We start from the raw sequence: 24,268 nt of genomic DNA on the forward strand, positions 1-24,268 counted from the left end.
AATTTTGTGTGTATATTTGTGTTTGTTTGTGTGTCTATCGACCTGCCAGCGCTTTTGTTTGGTAAGTCTCATCATCTTTCTTTTTAGATATATTTTTCCACGTGGAATGTTTCCCTCTGTTATATTCATATCATAATGATAATATAATTGGTATGATGTCAACTTTATCCTGATGCCACATGTCTTTGACTTCCTCAGCCAGTTGGATGTATTTTTCAATTTTTTTCTCCTGTTTTCTTTTGTATATTTGTTGTATTGGGTATGGATATTTCAATTAGTTGTGTTAATTTCTTCTTTTTATTGTGAGTATGATGTCAGGTTTGTTATGTGGCGTTGTTTTATCTGTTATAATGGTTCTGTTCCAGTATAATTTGTATTCATCATTCTCCTGTACATTTTGTGGTGCATACTTGTATGTAGGAACGTGTTGTTTGATACGTTTATGTTGTAAGGCAAGCTGTTGATGAATTATTTTTGCAACATTGTCATGTCTTCTGGGGTATTCTGTATTTGCTAGTATTGTACATCCGCTTGTGATGTGATCTACTGTTTCTATTTGTTGTGGTATTGGGATCTTTAATAATATGCTTGCTGTAATACCTGGTGTTTATTGTTTGATCCTGTATTGCAATCATGAATCCTTCCGTCTCACTGTATATATTGCCTTTTCTTAGCCATGTGTTGGATGCGTCTTGATCGATGTGTGGCTGTGTTAGATGGTACGAGTGCTTGCCATGTAGTGTTTTCTTTTTCCAATTTACTTTCTTCGTATCTGTTGATGTTATGTGATCTAAAGGGTTGTAGAAGTGGTTATGAAATTGCAGTGGTGTAGCAGATGTATTTATATGAGTGTTTGCTTTGTGTATTTTGCTGATTTCTGCTCGTTCGATAAAGAATTTTCTTAAATTGTCTACCTGTCCATAATGTAGGTTTTTTTATGTCGATAAATCCCCTTCCTTCTTCCTTTCTGCTTAATGTGAATCTTTCTGTTGCTGAATGTATGTGATGTATTCTATATTTGTGGCATTGTGATCGTGTAAGTGTATTGAGTGCTCCTAGGTCTGTGTTACTCCATTTCACTACTCCAAATGAGTAGGTCAATATTGGTATAGCATAGGTATTTATAGCTTTTGTCTTGTTTCTTGCTGTCAATTCTGTTTTCAGTATTTTTGTTAGTCTTTGTCTATATTTTTCTTTTAGTTCTTCTTTAATATTTGTATTATCTATTCCTATTTTTTGTCTGTATCCTAGATATTTATAGGCATCTGTTTTTTTTTTTTTCCATCGCTTCTATGCAGTCGTGGTTATCCAATATGTAATCTTCTTGTTTAATGTGTTTTCCCTTGACTATGCTATTTTTCTTACATTTGTCTGTTCCAAAAGCCATATTTATATCATTGCTGAATACTTCTGTTATCTTTAGTAATTGATTGAGTTGTTGATTTGTTGCTGCCAGTAGTTTTAGATCATCCATGTATAGCAAATGTGTGATTTTGTGTGGGTATGTTCCAGTGATATTGTATCCGTAATTTGTATTATTTAGCATGTTGGATAGTGGGTTCAGAGCAAGGCAGAACCAGAAAGGACTTAATGAATCTCCTTGGTATATTCCACGCTTAATCTGTATTGGCTGTGATGTGATATTATTTGAATTTGTTTGGATATTAAGTGTGGTTTTCCAATTTTTCATTACTATATTTAGGAACTGTATCAATTTAGGATCTACTTTGTATATTTCCAATATTTGTAGTAACCATGAGTGGGGTACACTATCAAAAGCTTTTTGGTAATCAATGTATGTGTAGTGTAGTGACCTTTGTTTAGTTTTAGCTTGATATGTCACCTCTGCATCTATTATCAGTTGCTCTTTACATCCTCGTGCTCCTTTGCAACAGCCTTTTTGTTCTTCATTTATAATTTTGTTCTGTGTTGTATGTGTCATTAATTTCTGTGTAATGACTGAAGTTAATATTTTGTATATTGTTGGTAGGCATGTTATGGGGCAATATTTAGCTGGGTTTGCTGTGTCTGCTTGATCTTTAAGTTTCAGATAAGTTATTCCATGAGTAAGTGTATCAGGGAATGTGTATGGGTCTGCAATGTAACTGTTAAATAATTTAGTTAGATGTGAATGTGTTGAGGTGAACTTCTTTAGCCAGAAATTTGCTATTTTATCTTTTCCAGGGGCTTTCCAATTGTGAGTAGAATTAATAGCTTGGGTGACTTCATGTTGCAAAATTATCACTTCAGGCATTTGTGGTATCATCTTGTATGTGTCTGTTTCTGCTTGTATCCACCGTGCATGCCTGTTATGTTGTACCGGGTTTGACCATATGTTGCTCCAGAAGTGTTCCATGTCTGTTATGTTAGGTGGATTGTCTATTTTAATATGTGTGTTATCTATTGTCTGGTAAAATTTCTTTTGGTTTGCGTTGAATGTTTGGTTTTGTTTCCTTCTATTTTCACTTTTTTTGTATCTCCTAAGTCGTTTGGCCAGTGCTTGTAATTTCTGCTTCTTCTCATCTAATTGCTCTATCGCTTCTTGTTGTGAGATTTTACCTAACCTTTTTCGTTTTTTTTTTTTCCCCCCCTGACATATCATTTCTTATAAATTGCGTTAGCTGTCCGATGTCCTTTTTCAGTTTTTCTATTCTGATCTGTAGCCTGTGATTCCATGCTGGTTTTGTGGGTTTCTTCTGTGTGATGGTTGGTTCTGATCTCTGCCTAGTGTGTATATTTAGTGTAGTGAGTGCTCCTATATAAACCAGTAGTTGTAACTCTTCCATAGTTGTGTTTTCATTTATTTTGTTGTGTATGATTGTGTTGATAGTTTTTATTGTTGTTTCGACTTGTGGGGTACTTGGCAGTCTATGCAAGAATGGTCTAATGTCTGTATTTGTGTCTTTGTATTCTATATATGTCAGCTGAAATTTTTCTTCTATATCTAACATGGTGTGTCACTTCGTGTTCTATTTGTGCTTGTTCTGGTGGCTGTCGTAAGATTTCGTTTTCCTCTGATTGTTTAATTGATGCGTGTTGTTCTTTGTTTGTTTGCTCTGGGATGTTTGAGTCCATTACTGTATTTTCTTCTTCTTCTTCTTCTTCTTCTTCTTCTGATTGCACATTATTTTGTTCCAGTATTTGTTGTACTTGTTGTTTGATGTTTTCTAATTCTGACTGGGGTATCCTGTTATTTTTGATTATTACACGGATCTGATCAGCTAGTCGTTGTTCTGTTAAAAATTTTAATTCTGGGTATCTGGTAATAAATGTTGTGTATACTTGTGATCTGTATCCAGTTGTGTTGGTTCCTAGGTTTGTTGCTTGGTAGTAACAGAACATGAGGTGTCGATTAACTTCATCTGACCATCTTATCCTCTGCCTTTGTTTTCCTTCTAGGGTGGTTGTAGGAAGCATATCCTGCAAAACACCTCTGTTTGGATTTAAATCATTTTCCAGTTGGCTAGCAGTGTCGTTACCATTGTGGACGGGCATAGGGTTCAAACGTTGTCCCCGACCATGACGGCGCTTGTCCGAGGCTTCTTTAGTTCTGTCCTGAACCAACTCATCACACTAAAAGGGGGGTTAGCCGTATTAGTGGTTTGTTCTTTTCGTCGCCTTTTACGACTGGCAGAACATACCGGAGGCCTATTCTTTTCCCAGGCCTCCACGGGGATTATTATTATTATTATTATTATTAAAATTATTAATATTATTAAAATTATTAAAAATATTTGTTTGCTGTTGTGTTCAGTGTTTTCCTAATGCTGTTTACTTTAGTGCAGCAAATATATTTTCTTAAAAACTATTCGTTTCAGCTATAGTTTAGTGCAAATTGTAGATAGTTGCACATTTATGTGAACTATTTTCTGCTATTTATATTTTCAGGTTGTTCTTGAGAAGTCACTAATAAATTATGTGAAGAAGTTTGAGCAAATTTTGGAAAGAGGTCCTGACTCCCAATCAAAATTGACTGGTGGTGAAGTAAATGGAAATATGGAACACCCACAAGGCAATGATCTTCTCTCACTCAGTGGTGGCTCAGATGGTGAAATGAGTGAGGAAGAGGGGAAAACGCTGAAGAAGACAAAACGCACTGCAGATGCCACTACAAACAGAAAAAAGAAAACTAGGAAAACACAGAGTTCACCCCTAGAAATTGCAATTAGAGATGCAAGACGAGCCTTGAGTCTTGATAGTGAAGATGGAGACTTCATCGCTGTAAGTTCTTGAGCATAAGTGATATTTGGAATATTTTGAACTGAAACTACTGTACCAATAAGTGCCCAAATATCTGTGTGTTATCAATCAGACATGAAGAAACAGTTGCCAAAATGAGAACAAATGAATAATTATTTACTTTGGGTTATTGCTACCTTCCCCCAGCCCCCTGTTGAGGCGTTGGAGATTTGTCAGTGAACACCGTGGTAATGCACTTTTGATGAACTGCTGATGTAATTGAAAGTTGTGCTGTAGAGGGTTCCCAAACTTATCTGCCGGTTGGTTTCAGTAATGTCATTGTTAAACTGGTGTTGTGATTGTCCAAAATGTCACCAGTAATAGTAAGAAGTTTTAAAGCTAACTGTAGCATACCAGATTTGTTGATTCATTTTGTGTGTGAGATAAAAATATTGTAGTTAGTGATTTCTGTGTAGTGAAGAGTAGCAATTCTTTCAGTTTCTTTCTCTCAGTTTAGTTTGTTGCTACTGAAATCTGAAATAAAAGTGGGCCCATGGACTAATTCTTGAAATGACAAGATATGTATATCACATCTCTAATTTAGTATATAAGTTCTGTTTACCATTATCTTCATAACTTTTATTACAGGAAAGGGAGCTGGATAGTGAATGTAATCTGCCTGTTGTTCATGAGGAATTGTTGACAGAAAATCAAAACATCATTTCTCCAGAAGTAATTTCGCCACAAGTGAGTTAATATCCATCTATAATTTCTTCAGACTATGACTCAGATGTATTAAATGAAAATATCTTTAAATTTAAAGTGACTTACTTTTGTAAAATAATTTAAATTGTTCTAAGAGTAATTTAAGTGAATGCACAATATCTGTACTGCAAATACACATTCACACATGCATTTATATGAATAAGAATGACTGCTGTTTTACATAACCAGCTTCCTTTACTAAGTATATTGAAGACAGTTGGAACTAAGTAAAGATATAATGTATTTCTCAATAAAGTATTTCTGTTGGTTTTCAGGTTGCAGAAGAAAATGTCGTAGCTGATCATCCTGAGGGCGGTAATGAAACTGAAACTAGCAAGAAAAGCAAAACCCTAAGCAAAAAAAATGTTTCACAGCAAGTAAGTTTGATAAAATGCACTCACATTTGTGTGTGATTCAGTAGGCACACTGAAATTTGATGATAGGTTTTCCCAGCATACAATGATCTTGAACTGCTCTTACATATGCAGCTCAGAACTCAATCGATTCCTTTCAAATACACTTGCAGAAAGTGCTGGCCTGCTCTTACACTTTGTTCCTGTCATACTTCATACTGGGTCCTATAGAGAGGCAGTGCTCTGCAGCAGCTGGCAATTTTGGCTGGCACTTGTTTCTGTATTGCCTGTGTTCTGTGCACGTCTCCCGTATATACCAGGTGGTCCGGCCTACATAAATTTTCTCACATGGAATACGGGGGCTACTTTCGTTCTGAATACCAGATTGTCCTTCAGAGTCTTGAAAGCTTTGGTTGTGCATATTATGCACGATATTGTTTTCACAGAAAATTCTTCCAGTTTTAGCAAATGTGTTTCTCGTCAACATTAAATACACTATTAGTATAGGTGTTTTACTCCTGTTTTTCCAACAGCATGAAGCATATTCTCCTTTGGTGTCAGATTTGGAGATTGTTATGTCCTTGCTCCCAGAAAACTGATTTTAGGTGTTTTAACTCTGTAACCAGTCTGGTTTGATGAGAGCTTTCATAATCCCCGTATAGTAGTCCATTTAGTACACCTTCACACTGCAGTGGGTGAAGACAGTTGAAGTCATATGAATACAAATACGTATCTGCATATGAATTTGTTCATGGGTGTCTGCAACTGGAAAATGTTGCAGTTGTCCATCATAAGAACAGTGGAAGACCTAGCACGAAAACTGGTGGCGAATGGGGCACTGCATAAGTATGCTAGCAAAGCAGTAACATTAGGAATATGGTGCAGAATTTTTATTTGGCCATAATTGGAAAGCTTATAGTCCTAAAAAGTTTTTACTCAATCTGCAACTGTACAGTTACCAGTGTGTCCCAAAGACCTGTGGTAGGACAGCTTTTTTTTCAATAAATGAGGTGTGGCTATAAAATAACGTGACCAATGTCACGCATATACCAGAGATGAAAGACCAATAGCTGTGAATCCTCCTCAGTCCAATGTGGCATCTGTGTTGTCCGTAGACAAATCATTGTAACAGTGACTTTCATTTGTGGAAGAGCTGTTATTTTGTTTTGCCACAAAAAAATTATAAGTGCAAAAATAGAACAACAAATTGTCGTCAGCTTTACATGAAACTTGGAAAAACTGTTGCTGAAACCTGCCTTTAATAAAAGAAGTCCATGGTGAAGACTGTATATCATGTACATGGGCTTTCGAGTGGTTCAAGCATTTCCATGATGGCCAAGATTATGATGAAGATGACTCATGCTCAGGATGCCTTCCAACATCAAAAACAGATGAAAACATCGAAAAAGTAGATAATTTGACTCGATCTGACTGTCGGTTAAGTACCTCATCAATTGCTAAAATTTTAGGAATTGGCAAAGAATGCGTAAGGCAGATTTTACGTAGTCAATTTCACATGAGGAAAGTGTGTGCGAAACTGGTGTCAAAAATTCTCACAATTAAACAAAAAGCAGCTCATGAAAATGTTTGTATTGATACTTTGAATATCATTGAAAATTATCGTAGTTTCTGGGAGAGAGTGATGATATTGGACTAACTTTGGGTTTTCATTGATGATGCAGAAACTATATGCCAATCCATGCACTGGAAGGGCCCAATTCAATGAATAAACCTCGAATGGCGAATAAAGATTCACAGCAATGATGGTAGTTATTTTCAATATCAATGATATTGTGTAGCTCAGAGTCCCTGAAGGTCAAACTAATAATCGGTATTACTACCTTGAGGTTCTTGCTCAACTCTATGAGAGAGGGGGAAAAAGAAAATCCGAAATGTGGAAGAATGTGTCATGGGTTCTGCATCAAGGCAACACACTGGCTCATGCTACAAAGTCTGTGAAGAGGTTTCTAGTGACATACAGTATCACTGTGTTAGACCCCCCATCTTATTTGTGTGACCTAGTGCCATGTGACTTCTATGTATTCACCAAGGCCAAATCTGCATTAAAACGAATAAGATTTCAATCCACTGAAGCAGCGAAAGAAAAAGCTATGCGTGTCATCGAGGAGCCCACAGAGAAGGACCTCCAGCATGGTTTACATGAAAGGAAAATTTGTGTGAAGTTATTTTATAGCCACACCTTGTATTGGGTGCTTAACTAAAAGTAGAAACTCTGCGAGGCAGTTTGCCACACAGAGTGACCTCTATTTTAACTTGTAAGCATCTTACCACTCTCGATAATAAATACCTTTAAATGGTTTCAGCTGATGGCCTGCGTGAGGCGAAATTCTGTGAATGATACTGACTTTAGTTAAGACTTGAATCCAGCAGTTAGTTGTAGAGTACTCTCCTTCAGCACTGCAGAAGGCAGTTTGTTCTGTATGAGGAGATAGTTGTTTGGTCACCTGTGGATTAGTAACACTAGCTTGATGGTCAGACTGACAATATGCGATTAGTTCATAACATGGAGAATAGTAAATACTTAAAAAACCAGTGATTACCTCTTTCAACAGTTACCATAAAGCAATCGTGCAGACACATACATGACTATGTGACAGACAATTAAGTACCTTCTCTGTTGTGTCAAAAACTGATTATTGATCATATTGCACCACAGTTACATTGTGTGAGCATTAATAGGTCTGACATCTTAAAAAGCAGTAGTCATTCACAGGAAATATCATCATTGAATAACTATAGAGACGTTAAGAATGATATATACAAAACATCTAGTTACAGGGCATGAGAACTGTCATCAGCCTGGTTAATGAAAGGTACTTCATGATGTTGTTGTTGCGGTCTTCAGTCCTGAGACTGGTTTGATGATGCAGCTCTCCATGCTACTCTATCCTGTGCAAGCTTCTTCATCTCCCAGTACCTGCTGCAGCCTACATCCTTCTGAATCTGCTTAGTGTATTCATCTCTTGGTCTCCCTCTACGATTTTTACCCTCCACGTTGCTCTCCAATACTAAATTGGTGATCCCTCAATGTCTCAGAACACGTCCTACCAACCGATCCCTTCTTCTAGTCAAGTTGTGCCACAAACTCCTCGTCTCCCCAATTCTATTCAATACCTCCTCATTAGTTATGTGATCTACCCATCTAATCTTCAGCATTCTTCTGTAGCACCACATTTTGAAACCTTCTGTTCTTTCCTTCCTAAACTATTTATCGTCCAAGATTCACTTCCATTCATGGCTACACTCCATACAAAAACTTTCAGAAATGACTTCCTGACACTTTAATCTACACTCGATGTGAACAAATTTCTCTTCTTCAGAAACACTTTCCTTGCCATTGCCAGTCAACATTTTATATCCTCTCTACTTCGACCATCATCAGTTATTTTGCTCCTCAAATAGCAAAACTCCTTCACTGCTTTAAGTGTCTCATTTCCTAATCTAATTCCCTCAGCATCACCCGACTTAATTCGACTACATTCCAATATCCTCGTTTTGCTTTTGTTGACGTTCATCTTATATCCTCCTTTCAAAACACTATCCATTCCGTTCAACTGCTCTTCCAAGTCCTTTGCTGTCTCTGACAGAATTACAATCTCATTGGCGAACCTTAAAGTTTTTATTTCTTCTCCATGGATTTTAATACCTACTCCGAACTTTTCTTTTGTTTCCTTCACTGCATGCTCATTATACAGATAGAATAACATCAGGGAGAGGCTACAACCCTGTCTCACTCCCTTCCCAACCACTGCTTTCCCTTCATACCCATCGACTCTTAACTGCCATCTGGTTTCCGTACAAATTGTAAATAGCCTTTCGCTCCCTGTATTTTACCCCTGCCACCTTCAGAATTTGAAAGAGAGTATTCCAATCAACATTGTCAAAAGCTTTGTCTACGTCTACAAATGCTAGAAACGTAGGTTTGCCTTTCCTTAGTCTAGCTTCTAAAATAAGTCGTAGGATCAGTATTGCCTCACGTGTCCCCATATTTCTACGGAATCCAAACTGATCTTCCCCAAGGTCGGCTTCTACCAGTTTTTCCATTCGTCTGTAAAGAATTCGTGTTAGTATTTTGCAGCCATGACTTATTAAACTGATAGTTCGGTAATTTTCACATCTGTCAACGCCTGCTTTCTTTGGGATTGGAATTATTATATGCTTCTTGAAGTCTGAGGGTATTTCGCCTGTCTCATACATTTTGCTCACCAGATGGTAGAGTTTTGTCAGGACTGGCTCTCCCAAGGCTGTCAGTAGTTCTAATGGAATGTTGTCTACTCCCGGGGCCTTGTTTCGACTCAGGTCTTTCAGTGCTCTGTCGAACTCTTCACGCAATATCATATCTCCCATTTCATCTTCATTTACATCCTCTTCCATTTCCATAATATTGTCCTCAAGTACATTGCCCTTGTATAGAACCTCTATATACTCTTTCCACCTTTCTGCTTTCCCTTCTTTGCTTAGAACTGGGTTTCCATCTGAGCTCTTGATATTCATGCAAGTGGTTCTCTTTTCTCCAAAGGTCTCTTTATTTTTCCTGTAGGCAGTATATATCTTACCCCTAGTGATACATACTTCTACATTCTTACATTTGTCATCTAGACATCCCTGCTTAGCCATTTTGCACTTCCTGTCGATCTCATATTTGAGACGTTTGTATTCCTTTTTGCCTGCTTCATTTACTGCATTTTCATATTTTCTCCTTTCATCAATTAAATTCAATATTTCTTCTGGCACCAAAGGATTTCTATTAGCCCTCGTCTTTTTACCTACTTGATCCTCTGCTGCCTTCACTACTTCACCCCTCAAAGCTACCCATTCTTCTTCTACTGTATTTCTTTCCCCCATTCTTGTCAATTGTTCCCTAATTCTCTCCCTGCAACTCTCTACAACCTCTGGTTCTTTCAATTTATCCAGGTCCCATCTCCTTAAATTCCCACCTTTTTGCAATTTCTTCAGTTTTAATCTACAGTTCATAACCAATAGATTATGGTCAGAGTCCACATCTGCCCTTGGAAATGTCTTACAATTTAAAACCTGGTTCCTAAATCTCTGTCTTACCATTATATAATCTATCTGATACCTTTTAGTATCTCCAGGGTTCTTCCATTTATACAACCTTCTTTTATGATTCTTGAACCAAGTATTAGCCATGATTAAGTTATGCTCTGCGCAAAATTCTACCAGGCGGCTTCCTCTTTCATTTCTTAACCCCAATGCATATTCACCTACTACGTTTCCTTCTCTCCCTTTTCCTACTCTCGTATTCCTGTCACCCGTGACTATTAAATTTTCGTCTTCCGTCACTACCTGAATAATTTCTTTTATTTCATCATACGTTTCTTCAATTTCCTCGCCATCTGCAGAGCTAGTTGGCATATAAACTTGTACTACTGTAGTAGGCGTAGGCTTCGTGTCTATCTTGGCCACAGCAATGCATTCACTATGCTGTTTGTAGTAGCTTATCCGTACTCCTATTTTTTTTTTATTCATTATTAAACCTACTCCTGTGTTACCCCTATGTGATTTTGTATTTATAACCCTGTATTCACCTGACTAAAAGTCTTGTTCCTCCTGCCACTGAACTTCACTAATTCTCACTATATCTAACTTTAACCTATCCATTTCCCTTTTTAAATTTTCTAACCTACCTGCCCGATTAAGGGATCTGACATTCCACGCTCCGATCCGTAGATCGCCAGTTTTCTTTCTCCTGATAACGACGTCCACTTGAGTAGTCCCCGCCCGGAGATGCGAATGGGGGACTATTTTACCTCCGGAATATTTTACCCAAGAGGACGCCATCGTCATTTAATCATACAGTAAAGCTGCATGCCCTCGGTAAAAATTACGGCTGTAGTTTCCCCTTGCTTTCAGCCGTTCGCAGTACCGGCACAGCAAGGCCGTTGTGGTTAGTGTTACAAGGCCAGACCAGTCAATCATCCAGACTTGCCCCTGCAACTACTGTAAAGGCTGCTGCCCCTCTTCAGGAACGACACGTTTGTCTGGCCTCTCAGCAGATACCCCTCCGTTGTGGTTGCACCTACGATACGGCTATCTGTATCGTTGAGGCGCGCAAGCCTCCCCACCAACGGCAAGGTCCATGGTTCAGGGGGGGGGAAGACTTCGTGGTAAATTCCATTTAATTGCATATGGAATTTCTTCTGTTCTAAAGTTAACTATATCGTAATATTAACAAGATGAGAGTGTTACCCAGTTATAGCATCCACTGCAATGATTTCTAATATGTCTGTCCTGTTAAGGTCGTATTTATCCAGTAATCAAGTGTATACAAAGGGATCTCTGTGGAAATATTTGGAGAAGTTCTGGAAATTTTCTCATTTATGTTTTCTGGTGTGCAGTTACAAATTTCATGTTTGTCATACTGAATTTTCCCCGGAAATGGTCAAAAGATGGTTTTGTTGTTGTTGTTGTTGTTGTTGTTGTCTTCAGTCCTGAGACTGGTTTAATGCAGCTCTCCATGCTACTCTATCCTTTGCAAGCTTCTTCATCTCCCAGTACCTATTGCAACCTACATCCTTCTGAATCTGGTTAGTGTATTCATCTCTTGGTCTCCCTCTATGACATTTGCCCTCCACGCTGCCCTCCAATACTAGATTGGTGATCCCTTGATGCCTCACAATATGTTCTACCAACCGATCCCTTCTTCTAGTCAAGTTGTGCCACAAATTTCTCTTCTCCCCAATTCTATTCAATACCTCCTAATTAGTTATGTGATCTACCCATCTAATCTTCAGCATTCTTCTGTAGCACCACATTTCGAAACCTTCTATTCTTTTCTTGTCTAAACTATTTATCGTCCACGATTCACTTCCATACATGGCTACACTCCATACAAATACTTTCAGAAACGACTTCCTGACACTTCAATCTACACTCGATGTGAACAAATTTCTCTTCTCAGAAACACTTTCCTTGCCATTGCCAGTCTACATTTTATATCCTCTCTACTTCGACCATCATCAGTTATTTTACTCCTCAAATAGCAAAACTCCTTTACTGCTTTAAGTGTCTCATTTCCTAATCTAATTCCCTCAGCATCACCCGACTTAATTCGACTACATTCCAATATCCTCGTTTTGCTTTTGTTGACGTTCATCTTATATCCTCCTTTCAAAACACTATCCATTCCGTTCAACTGCTCTTCCAAGTCCTTTGCTGTCTCTGACAGAATTACAATCTCATCGGTGAACCTTAAAGTTTTTATTTCTTCTCCATGGATTTTAATACCTACTCCGAACTTTTCTTTTGTTTCCTTCACTGCATGCTCAATATACAGATAAAATAACATCAGGGAGAGGCTACAACCCTGTCTCACTCCCTTCCCAACCACTGCTTTCCCTTCATACCCATCGACTCTTAACTGCCATCTGGTTTCCGTACAAATTGTAAATAGCCTTTCGCTCCCTGTATTTTACCCCTGCCACCTTCAGAATTTGAAAGAGAGTATTCCAATCAACATTGTCAAAAGCTTTGTCTAAGTCTACAAATGCTAGAAATGTAGGTTTGCCTTTCCTTAATCTAGCTTCTAAGATAAGTTGTAGGGTCAGTCTTGCCTCACGTGTTCCAACATTTCTACAGAATCCAAACTGATCTTCCCCATGGTCGGCTTCTACCAGTTTTTCCATTCGTCTGTAAAGAATTTGTGTTAGTATTTTGCAATCGTGGCTTATTAAACTGATAGTTCGGTAATTTTCACACCTGTCAACACTTGCTTTCTTTGGGATTGGAATTATTATATTCTTCTTGAAGTCTGTGGGTATTTCGCCTGTCTCATACATCTTGCTCACCAGATGGTAGAGTTTTGTCAGGACTGGCTCTCCCAAGGCCGTCAGTAGTTCTAATGGAATGTTGTCTACTCCCAGGGCCTTGTTTCGACTCAGGTCTTTCAGTGCTCTGTCAAACTCTTCATGCAGTATTGTATCTCCCATTTCATCTTCTTCTACATCCTCTTCCATTTCCATAATAGTGTCCTCAAGTACATCGCCATTGTATAGACCCTCTATATACTCCTTCCACCTTTCTGCTTTCCCTCCTTTGCTTAGAACTGGGTTTCCATCTGAGCTCTTGATATTCATGCAAGTGGTTCTGTTTTCTCCAAAGGTGTCTTTATATTTCCTGTAGGCAGTATATATCTTACCCCTAGCGATACATGGTTCTACATCCTTACATTTGTCCTCTAGCCAACCCTGCTTAGCCATTTTGCACTTCCTGTCGATCTCATATTTGAGACGTTTGTATTCCTTTTTGCCTGCTGCATTTACTGTATTTTCTCCTTTCATCAATTAAATTCAGTATCTCGTCTGTTACCCAAGGATTTCTATTAGCCCTCAACTTTTTACCTACTTGCTCCTCCACTGCTTTCACTATTTCATCTCTCAAAGCTACCCATTCTTCTTCTACTGTATTCTGTCCCCCATTCTTGTCAATTGTTCCCTAATTCTCTCCCTGCAACTCTCTACAACGTCTGGTTCTTTCAATTTATCCAGGTCCCATCTCCTTAAATTCCCACCTTTTTGCAATTTCTTCAGTTTTAATCTACAGTTCATAACCAATAGATTATGGTCAGAGTCCACATCTGCCCCTGGAAATGTCTTACAATTTAAAACCTGGTTCCTAAATCTCTGTCTAACCATTATTTAATCTATCTGATACCTTTTAGTATCTCCAGGGTTCTTCCATGTATACAGCCTTCTTTGATGATTCTTGAACCAAGTGTTAGCTATGATTAAGTTATGCTCTGCGCAAAACTCTACCAGGCGGCTTCCTCTTTCATTTCTTAACCCCAATGCATATTCACCTACTACGTTTCTTTCTGTCCCTTTTCCTACTATAGAATTCCAGTCACCCATGACTATTAAATTTTCGTCTCCCTTCACTACCAGAATAATTTCTTTTATCTCGTCATACATTTCTTCAATTTCTTCGTCATCTGCAGAGCTAGTTGGCATATAAACTTGTACTACTGTAGCAGGCATTAGCTTCGCCACAATAATGCATTCCCTATGTTGTTTGTAATAGCTTACCCGCACTCCTATTTTTTTATTCATTATTAAACCTACTCCTGCATTATTCCTATTTGATTGTGTATTTATAATGCTGTGTTCACATGACCAGAAGAATAAAGTAACTGGATGCAGGTGTATAAGGTCACTAGGTTTATTTTTAATAAGACAACATAGAACCATAGACCTTGCCGTTGGTGGGGAGGCTTGCGTGCCTCAGCGATACAGATAGCCGTACCGTAGGTGCAACCACAACGGAGGGGTATCTGTTAAGAGGCCAGGCAAACGTGTGGTCCTGAAGAGGGGCAGCAGCCTTTTCAGTAGTTGCAGGGGCAACAGTCTGGATGATTGCCTGATCTGCCCTTGTAACACTAACCAATACGGCCTTGCTGTGCTGGTACTGCGAACGGCTGAAAGCAAGGGGAAACTACGGCCGTAATTTTTCTCGAGGGCATGCTGCTTTACTGTATGATCATGGCGTCCTCTTGGGTAAAATATTCCGGAGGTAAAATAGTCCCCCATTCGGATCTCCGGGCGGGGACTACCGAAGAGGACGTCGTTATCAGCAGAAAGAAAACTGGCGTTCTACGGATAGGAGCGTGGAATGTCAGATCCCTTAATCGGGCAGGTAGGTTAGAAAATTTAAAAAGGGAAATGGATAGGTTAAAGTTAGATATAGTGGGAATTAGTGAAGTTCGGTGGCAGGAGGAACAAGACTTTTGGTCAGGTGAATACAGGGTTATAAATACAAAATCAAGTAGGAGTAATGCAGGAGTATGTTTAATAATGAATAAAACGATAGGAATGCGGGTAATCTACTACAAACAGCACAGCGAACACGTTGTTGTGGCCAAGATAGACACAAAGCCCACACCTACAACGGGAGTACAAGTCTATATGCCAACTAGCTCTGCAGATGACGAAGAAATTGAAGAAATGTATGATGAAATAAAAGAAATTATTCAGGTAGTGAAGGGAGACGAAAATTTAATAGTCATGGGTGACTGGAATTCGGAAGTAGGAAAAGGGAGAGAAGGAAACGTAGTAGGTGAATATTGATTGGGGTTAAGAAATGAAAGAGGAAGCCACCTGGTAGAATTTTGCGCAGAGCATAACTTAATCATAGCCAACACTTGATTCAAGAATCATCAAAGAAGGTTGTATACATGGAGGAACCCTGGAGATACTAAAAGGTATCAGATAGATTACATAATGGTAAGACAGAGATTAAGGAACCAGGTTTTAAATTGTAAGACATTTCCAGGGGCAGATGTGGATTCTGACCACAATCTATTGGTTATGAACTGCAGATTGAAACTGAAGAAACTGCAAAAAGGTGGGAATTTAGGGAGATGGGACCTGGATAAACTGACTAAACCAGAGGTTGCACAGAGTTTCAGGGAGAGCATAAGGGAACAATTGACAAGAACGGGGGAAAGAAATACAGTAGAAGAAGAATGGGTAGCTTTGAGGGGTGAAGTAGTGAAGGCAGCAGAGGATCAAGTAGGTAAAAAGACGAGGGCTAATAGAAATCCTTTGGTGCCAGAAGAAATATTGAATTTAATTGACAAAAGGAGAAAATATAAAAATACAGTAAATGAAGCAGGCAAAAAGGAATACAAACGTCTCAAATATGAGATCGACAGGAAGTGCAAAATGGCTAAGCAGGCACGGCTAGAGGGCAAATGTAAGGATATAGAGGCTTATCTCACTAGAGGTAAGATAGATACTGCCTACAGGAAAATTAGAGAGACCTTTGGAGAAAAGAGAACCACTTGTATGAATATCAAGAGCTCAGATGGAAACCCAGTTCTAAGCAAAGAAGGGAAAGCAGAAAGGTGGAAAGAGTATATAGAGGTTCTATACAAGGGCAATGTACTTGAGGACAATATTATGGAAATGGAAGAGGATGTAAATGAAGATGAAATGGGAGATATGATATTGCGTGAAGAGTTTGACAGAGCACTGAAAGTCCTGAGTCGAAACAAGGCCCCGGGAGTAGACAACATTCCATTAGAACTACTGACAGCCTTGGGAGAGCCAGTCCTGACAAAACTCTACCATCTGGTGAGCAAAATGTATGAGACAGGCGAAATACCCTCAGACTTCAAGAAGCATATAATAATTCCAATCCCAAAGAAAGCAGGCGTTGACAGATGTGAAAATTACCGATCTATCAGTTTAATAAGTCATGGCTGCAAAATACTAACACGAATTCTTTACAGACGAATGGAAAAACTGGTAGAAGCCGACCTTGGGGAAGATCAGTTTGGATTCCGTAGAAATATGGGGACACGTGAGGCAATACTGATCCTACGACTTATTTTAGAAGCTAGACTAAGAAAAGCCAAACCTATGTTTCTAGCATTTGTAGACGTAGACAAAGCTTTTGACAATGTTGATTGGAATACTCTCTTTCAAATTCTGAAGGTGGCAGGGGTAAAATACAGGGAGCGAAAGGCTATTTACAATTTGTACGGAAACCAGATGGCAGTTAAGAGTCGATGGGTATGAAGGGAAAACAGTGGTTGGGAAGGGAGTGAGACAGGGTTGTAGCCTCTCCCTGATGTTATTCTATCTGTATATTGAGAATGCAGTGAAGGAAACAAAAGAAAAGTTCGGAGTAGGTATTAAAATCCATGGAGAAGAAATAAAAACTTTAAGGTTCGCCGATGAGATTGTAATTCTGTCAGAGACAGCAAAGGACTTGGAAGAGCAGTTGAACGGAATGGATAGTGTTTTGAAAGGAGGATATAAGATGAACGTCAACAAAAGCAAAACGAGGATAATGGAATGTAGTCGAATTAAGTCGGGTGATGCTGAGGGAATTAGATTAGGAAATCAGACACTTAAAGCAGTAAAGGAGTTTTGCTATTTGAGGAGCAAAATAACTGATGATGGTCGAAGTAGAGAGGATATAAAATGTAGACTGGCAATGGCAAGGAAAGTGTTTCTGAAGAAGAGAAATTTGTTCACATCGAGTGTAGGTTGAAGTGTCAGGAAGTCATTTCTGAAAGTATTTGTATGGAGTGTAGCCATGAATGGAAGTGAATCGTGGACGATAAATAGTTTAGGAAGGAAAGAATAGAAGGTTTCAAAATGTGGTGCTACAGAAGAATGCTGAAGATTAGATGGGTAGATCACATAACTAATGAGGAGGTATTGAATAGAATTGGGGAGACGAGGAGTTTGTGGCACAACTTGACTAGAAGAAGGGATCGGTTGGTAGAACATATTGTGAGGCATCAAGGGATCACAAATTTAGTATTGGAGGGCAGCGTGGAGGGTAAAAATCGTAGAGGGAGACCAAGAGATGAATACACTAAGCAGATTCAGAAGGATGTAGGTTGCAGTAGGTACTGGGAGATGAAGAAGCTTGCATAGGATAGAGTAGCATGGAGAGCTGCATCAAACCAGTCTCAGGACTGAAGACCACAACAACAACAGAAAGTTACTTCATTCAATATGGCACATATGTAAAAAAAACAATAGCATGAAAAAGAATGTTGCTACTCATCATAAAGTGGAGATGCTGAGTTGCAAATAGCCACAACAAAAGACTGTCACAAATATAGCTTTTGGCAAGTAAGGATTTCATCGAAAATAGACCCCCCCCCCCCCCCCCCCCCACGTGCAAATACAACTCACACACGACTGCAGTCTCAGGCAGCTGAAGCCACTCTGCAAGCATCAGCACCAGTGCATGACAGGAATGGTGACTGGGTGGGGGTAAGGAGGCAGCTGGGGCGGGTAGGCGGAGGGATAGTAGAGCAGGGATGGCAGAGAATGAAGTGAAGTGCTGGGGAGTGCACAGGGACGAGGTGGAGAGAGGGTATGGCACGTATGTGCAGTCGGGAGGTTAGACGGAGGGTGGGGAGGGGATGGGGGTTAGCGGAAAAGGAGGAAGTAAAAAGACTGGGTGCAGTGGTGGGATGAGGGCTGTGTAGTGCTGGAATGGGAACAGGAAAGGGGCTGGATGGGTGAGGACAGTGTCTAACAAAGGTTGAGGAGGACAGGATTGTTACGGGAACATAGAATATATTGCAGGGAGAGTTCCCACTTGCACAATTCAGAAAAGGTGGTGTTGATGAATAGGATCCATATGGCACAGGCTATGAAGCAGTCATTGAAACAAAGAATGTAATGAATATAAATAATGGTTACAAATTAATAAGGGGACAATTGTTCGGTTTCACAAGGTAGTATAAGATTCATCTGGGGTGGTAGTCAGAAAAAACACTGATGCATTTGAAGTGAGATAAATTGTCATCAACAGCATCATGGTGGATGGTGAACTATGCATAGGGGTAGACAATGTGTTTGAAGAACGCGAAGAACCCCACAATTATAAGGACAAACCTAATGTGTCCTCCTTGGCTTCATCCAGCTGCTCTTTCAGAAGTAACAGGAATTTAGCTTTCAGTTCTTTTACATGTCGTAAAGTTTTCTGAAATCAGAGAGCGTAGGCTATAGTCACCCATTCAGCATCATCAATGAGTGACTGCTAGTATATTTTCACTTTTTTTTCAGTCAGTTGTCAAATACGTTGTTGACATCTTTCCTATTGGCTTCTGTCTCCGAGGGAAGTTTAATTGTACCGTGTCATATTCAACCACATCACATATTTCTTCCAATGTATCACAACGTGCCAATTTGAGTTTCTGTGGTGGTCAGTTGTTCACTAGAGGCTCCCATACTGTCCATATTTTACTTGTTTGGTACATTTCCAGAAGAGAAAGGCCCCTTCGTGTTCAAGCGAAAGAACGATAGGTTGGGGTAGAGGGGTGACAAATAATGGGTTTCTTCAGTTTTTCCTAGACAGATTTCTGAGGCTTCAACAACCTTCCAAAAGAAGTGCTGATGTTTTCCTTTGTTTGTGGCAAATCTGTTTTGAAATTAATGCAAACTAAAGCAAACACAAAGAAGATATGTCCTTAAAAATGACTTAAGTTTATATCTGTTTCTGTACTTGCAAAACATGACATGTTTGTGGTCATATAAGTTAGCGGGGTTGTAACATGTAGAAGTTCTGCAAATTTTCCAGTAATTTGTATTACTATATTAATTTTTAGTACAACGTCTCACAAATACTCATTAACTATCATTGCAGGTATTTGGCTTCAGCAGGCAGCTTTCAAGACCTAGCTCTTCAGTTTTACAGAGAAAAAGGTGCCATCAATAACATTGTTTGATCAACATCTGAAGATTTCTGGATTCGCCTGCATTCATTATTTATGCCTGTTCAGGATCAATGTATGTGGAAAGTTTTTGCAGATCAGTATGCCGAATTGTGGAATTGCCAGACTATCAAATAATCTCGAACCATAAGTTACAAAGGTTATTTTGCAATTGTGGTGATGGCTGTCGCTGATGCTTATGGCATGTTTATGCTGACCGATGGCGGGAATCATGGAAAGAACAGCAACGAAGTGATATTTTACCACTCTTCATTTGGTTGGTAGCTCAAAGAACATAAACTGAATTTTCCATATCGTACTTCTTCGCCAGGAAATTCGAATGATGAGCTATTTCTCTACTACCTCATTGTGGAAGATACTTTCTCCTTTACTATCATACTTAACGCAGCCATTTCCTAAAATTGTTGAATTATGCAATATCTAGTTTTCAAATGTGTACAGATCAGAAATGTCAAATGCAGTGTCGGGATGTTAACATCCAAATTAAATTTAGTGTGTTTGAGGGGTCAGCCGCATAAAACAAGGACTGTATTGTAACAATAGTAAAATAATGACTTGTGTGCTGCATAACTTTATTTGCTATTGTGAGGATAAGTTCAGCACCCATTAATTTTTATCAGGTGTCATGCTGCTGTGCCAGCAATGCCTAATGGGAGTACCTTGGAGGAGCCATCATCACAGTCACAGGCTGTTGATTTATAAATCAAGTTGGTTGCTTGCTGCTATGCTTTTTACGGGTCTGTTCAAAATGCAGGGCAGCAGTGTTGACGCCTCGTATGCAATATGCTGAAACTGCCAGGTTGGCAATGTCGTTAGTACATGTATAGAGACAGTAAATGTGCAGATGCATGTGCTCCAACAAAGAGTGCGAATTGAAAGACTTCTTGTGGCTGCCTGTTTTCATTAAATTGCAAGGCTCAAAATAATTTAAGAGGCACTGTATTTGTGTCTACACATCAGTAATAAAGAAGAGGAAAATATCCACATTAATTTATTATTCTTTCCTCACTTCACAAAAATTGTTTTTATGGTAGAACACAGGAATAAAGGCCTCTAGGTTCACATCCATCTCCTTTGCCCAGCATGATCAGTAGTAGAGTAAAGACTGTTTCACAGATGCTTGTCACATGGTGCAGTGCGCAGTGTAGATTTATCAGACCAGCTACTCATTACAGTGCAGAAAAAAAGAGGGGAGGGTGGATTGATTTATTATATTTATCACTCTCAGATTAATTTTCATACACTCTGAATGTATATACTGCTGCAAACTACACCATGATACTTTTTTAATTTCTTTGTGTTGATGAGGTTGTTCACTTGAAAGGGAAAAAATAAAATTATCCAAACAATTCCAAGATTGTCCAGTGCATGTGCATACCACCTTTGATAGTTATAAAGCTGTGTGAACTTCTGAATCCCATTTTCTTGAGTTCTACTACACAACATTTTCAGAATTTTTGCACCATCATGGCAGTTAATGTTCAAACTTGAACTATAGTCCCATCTGTTCTTCTGTGCAGCTCTTGGAAAATTACTTTCTAATACGCATGTTTCAGTGTGCTGCAACAAGGGCTTACTCAGTTTGTATACTTGCAATTAATTTTCCCAGCTCCTTGCAAAGGACAATTCAGTTTCGAATGAACGAGTTGGAGCATATGATCAGTATTTTACAATCACAGACCAAAAACGTACATTTTTTGTGACTTAGCAAACTAAAACAATGAAGATAGGAAATTAAAAACAAAAGTAAAGATTCTACAGTAAATTCGTATCCTTTTTACCTCATTGTGACCTTCCTCTACACCAGGCTGATCACACGTGCCATTGCATATAGTTTTATTATGTAATTACATACACAAGGACTTTTCTAAACAAAATGGATGAAGACTACCATCTTTGAACAGTCTTCCAGTGTTCACTAGCAGGTGTATCACACTAACTTTGCGTGGAGTGATCTACACTAAATGTCACCAGACAATAGTGTTTTTAACAGTTCCAAAAGTTTTGCTGTCTACAGCTGAGTGTATGTTTCCTACACACTTGTTTTGCCAGAGATTACTTTGTGAATGCTTCACTGACATTTTGATATAATGGGCACTCTTGTCTTTGCCATTTGCAGATGTGTGATTTCTGAACACTGTTGGAATGCCTGGAAGAGAGTTCAGTGTCACATTGGATATCTCAGAATTTTATGTCCTCTAAAAAATACGTCTTATTCTTAAACATCTGCAAAGAGTATGTTATTTCTTCATCCAAAATCCTCATTTTAGTATGAATAAAAATCAGTTTTTAAGGTGGCTATTTTAACAACAATGTAAACAAATTGTGGCAGATGTTAGTTGCTTTCCCTCAGAGTGTTATTAGCCAAAAAGGCAGAGGAAATAAACATAAACACAACTTCTGGGTTAAGCAAATATAGTTAGTGTAATTGCTGTTGCTCTTTATGTTTATCACCTTGTCCAGTAACCTAAACAGATATAACAAACAGGAGAGCTAGTTGATAAGCTTAAATTTTGGTTGGCATCTGTAAAACTCCCGTTCATGAAATGACATTCTTTTTGCAAAGTGGTGTGTCTACTGTTGGCTCCTGCAATTCAAGAGCTGAAGAGCCTATTTCCAGCCTTGTCAGCTCAAATACATGAGATTTCATGAGCATTGCATGTTATATTAAGATCAGAAGTAACTGGGGAAAGTGTAACAGCATTTGTGTGCTGTTGAGTGGGTTTATAATGATGCGGATAACATTTTTGACATGTACACTGTGAGTTGCTGGCTGTCATGGTGCATGTGCACCAGCACTGCACCAATGGGATACTGGGAGATGTTGGCAGCCAATACTAAGATGAATGACTTGGGTGGGTGACTCGTGGAATGAGCTTGGCACAGCAGTTGATATTTATCTGATAGTTCAAATTCATTTGTTTTGCAGGACTCAGCTTTTCTCTCTTGTCTCCTCGTGGTTTGTTGTGGGTAGGACACCATCTTTTTCAGTATTTATTCTTGAGACTTTATATGATTAAAAAGAAATTATCCAATTTGAAATGTAAACTTGAATTCTTCAAAAAATTGAGTAATGTACATGTATTTTGTAAATGTTTCTAAGGAGACTCCTGTTGCTACTTGATCATCAATGTGGTTTGCTTGTAAAACAATTTGTTCTGTTATTTGTTGTAAGAATCTCCAGAATAATATGGGAATGCTGGCTATACCCAATGGGAATATCTATTATTGGTACCTACCAGGACGAGTATTATTTATTACTATTAATTATTGTGAAGATTTTTAAAATAACGGAACGTATCGGCTACACCAACCTTGAAAAAGTACTCACTGCCCAGTAATTCTGTTAGAATTTACACAACGTTTAGAGTCATAAATTTGTCGATGTGTGACTGGGTGTTCAATATTGCTTTAAAGATGCTGCGTAAATAGAGAGCACTATTTAGCTTCTTTACAATTACTAGTTATGAGGGCTAGTTGCTGGACATTAGAAAATCACACCACCCTGACTTGGTACTTAACATTGGCTTATCATAAAAACAAAGTGGTGTCACACAGAACAAACTTAGTTTGCATTCTTTAAACATTACATGAACTTTGTGTACACATCCTAGTGTAGACAAGAATATAAGTGTCATTGTGGATACAGTCAGTTTACTGGAAAGAAATGGCACTGGAAACCATATTTACTTTGTCTGGAATTGAAAAGCTGAAGAGGGGATACATTTTCTGCTGCCAGCCTGTTTATAACAATGAGGGGCACTGTATGGAGAACCTGTTTGTATTATACTTTTCCCTCGAATTGTTCATTTATAAAATCTGTTGGTTATCATACATGACTAATTGTCATAGAGCTGGGAACAATGGTGGTGAACTCAGGCAAAAATATGTATCCAAATTTATATGCGTGATGGACGCTTCTATGTTGACTTGGAATCTAGCTTCTTGCTGTTGAATCTATAGCATCATGAATAGCTTGTTGTTGAGCAGGTTATGTTCAGGAGACAGTGCTGTAATTTGGAACATGCCAAATAATGAGGCAGGCACTTCGCTTGTTCTGGCAAATCACAGAGATGTGACCTCTCTTATTGCATGCTGTGCGACAAGCCCCAACAGTGCGAACCATCAGACCTACTACTAGCTTAAAAAAAAATACTGGATGGTAGTGCCCACCTGAGCTGCCATGTCAAAATGACTTGCAGGAAAGCCGAATCTCCTGTTTAATGGTTGCATTCGTACAGAAGCCAAATTTCTTGCTTCAAGCAGAACAAGCATGCAGAATGAGATTTTCACTCTGCCAGGAAGTTTCATATCAGCACACGATGTTTCATATCAGCAAGCTCTGCTGCAGAGTGAAAATCTCATTCTGGAAACATCACCCAGGCTGTGGCTAAGCCATGTCTTCGTAATATCCTTTCTTCCAGAAGTGCTTTTGCAAGGTTCACACAAGAGCTTCTGTGAAGTTTGGAAGGTACTGGCAAAATTGAAGCTGTGAGGATGGATCGTGAGCCATGCTTGGGTAGCCCAGATGCTAGAGCAGTTGCTCGCAAAAGGCAAAGTTCCCCGTGTTCGAGTGTCGGTCTGGCACACATTTTTAATCTGCCAGGAAGTTTCATAACAAGCATGGTTTCGTAATATGATATTACACATCATCTGTAAACTTATAGACACAAAATAAACCAACCTTTGTGGTTATAATTTTATTCCCATTTGCTGTTTTATAGGAAAA

General features: G+C 38.8%; 1 protein-coding gene across 1 annotated transcript in view; it reads left to right on the top strand.

Annotated features, from left to right (window-relative positions):
• LOC126251849 (condensin complex subunit 3) overlaps window positions 1-24,268 on the top strand; it is a 217,772-nt gene that overhangs the window by 166,253 nt on the left and 27,251 nt on the right. The window contains exons 18-20 of the mRNA XM_049952524.1: window positions 3,889-4,221; window positions 4,828-4,926; window positions 5,220-5,321. Coding sequence (XP_049808481.1) covers window positions 3,889-4,221; window positions 4,828-4,926; window positions 5,220-5,321 — 534 coding nt within the window. The remainder of the gene's footprint in view (window positions 1-3,888; window positions 4,222-4,827; window positions 4,927-5,219; window positions 5,322-24,268) is intronic.

Source organism: Schistocerca nitens, chromosome 4, assembly GCF_023898315.1.
Source record: "Schistocerca nitens isolate TAMUIC-IGC-003100 chromosome 4, iqSchNite1.1, whole genome shotgun sequence".
Classification (NCBI taxonomy): domain Eukaryota; kingdom Metazoa; phylum Arthropoda; class Insecta; order Orthoptera; family Acrididae; genus Schistocerca; species Schistocerca nitens.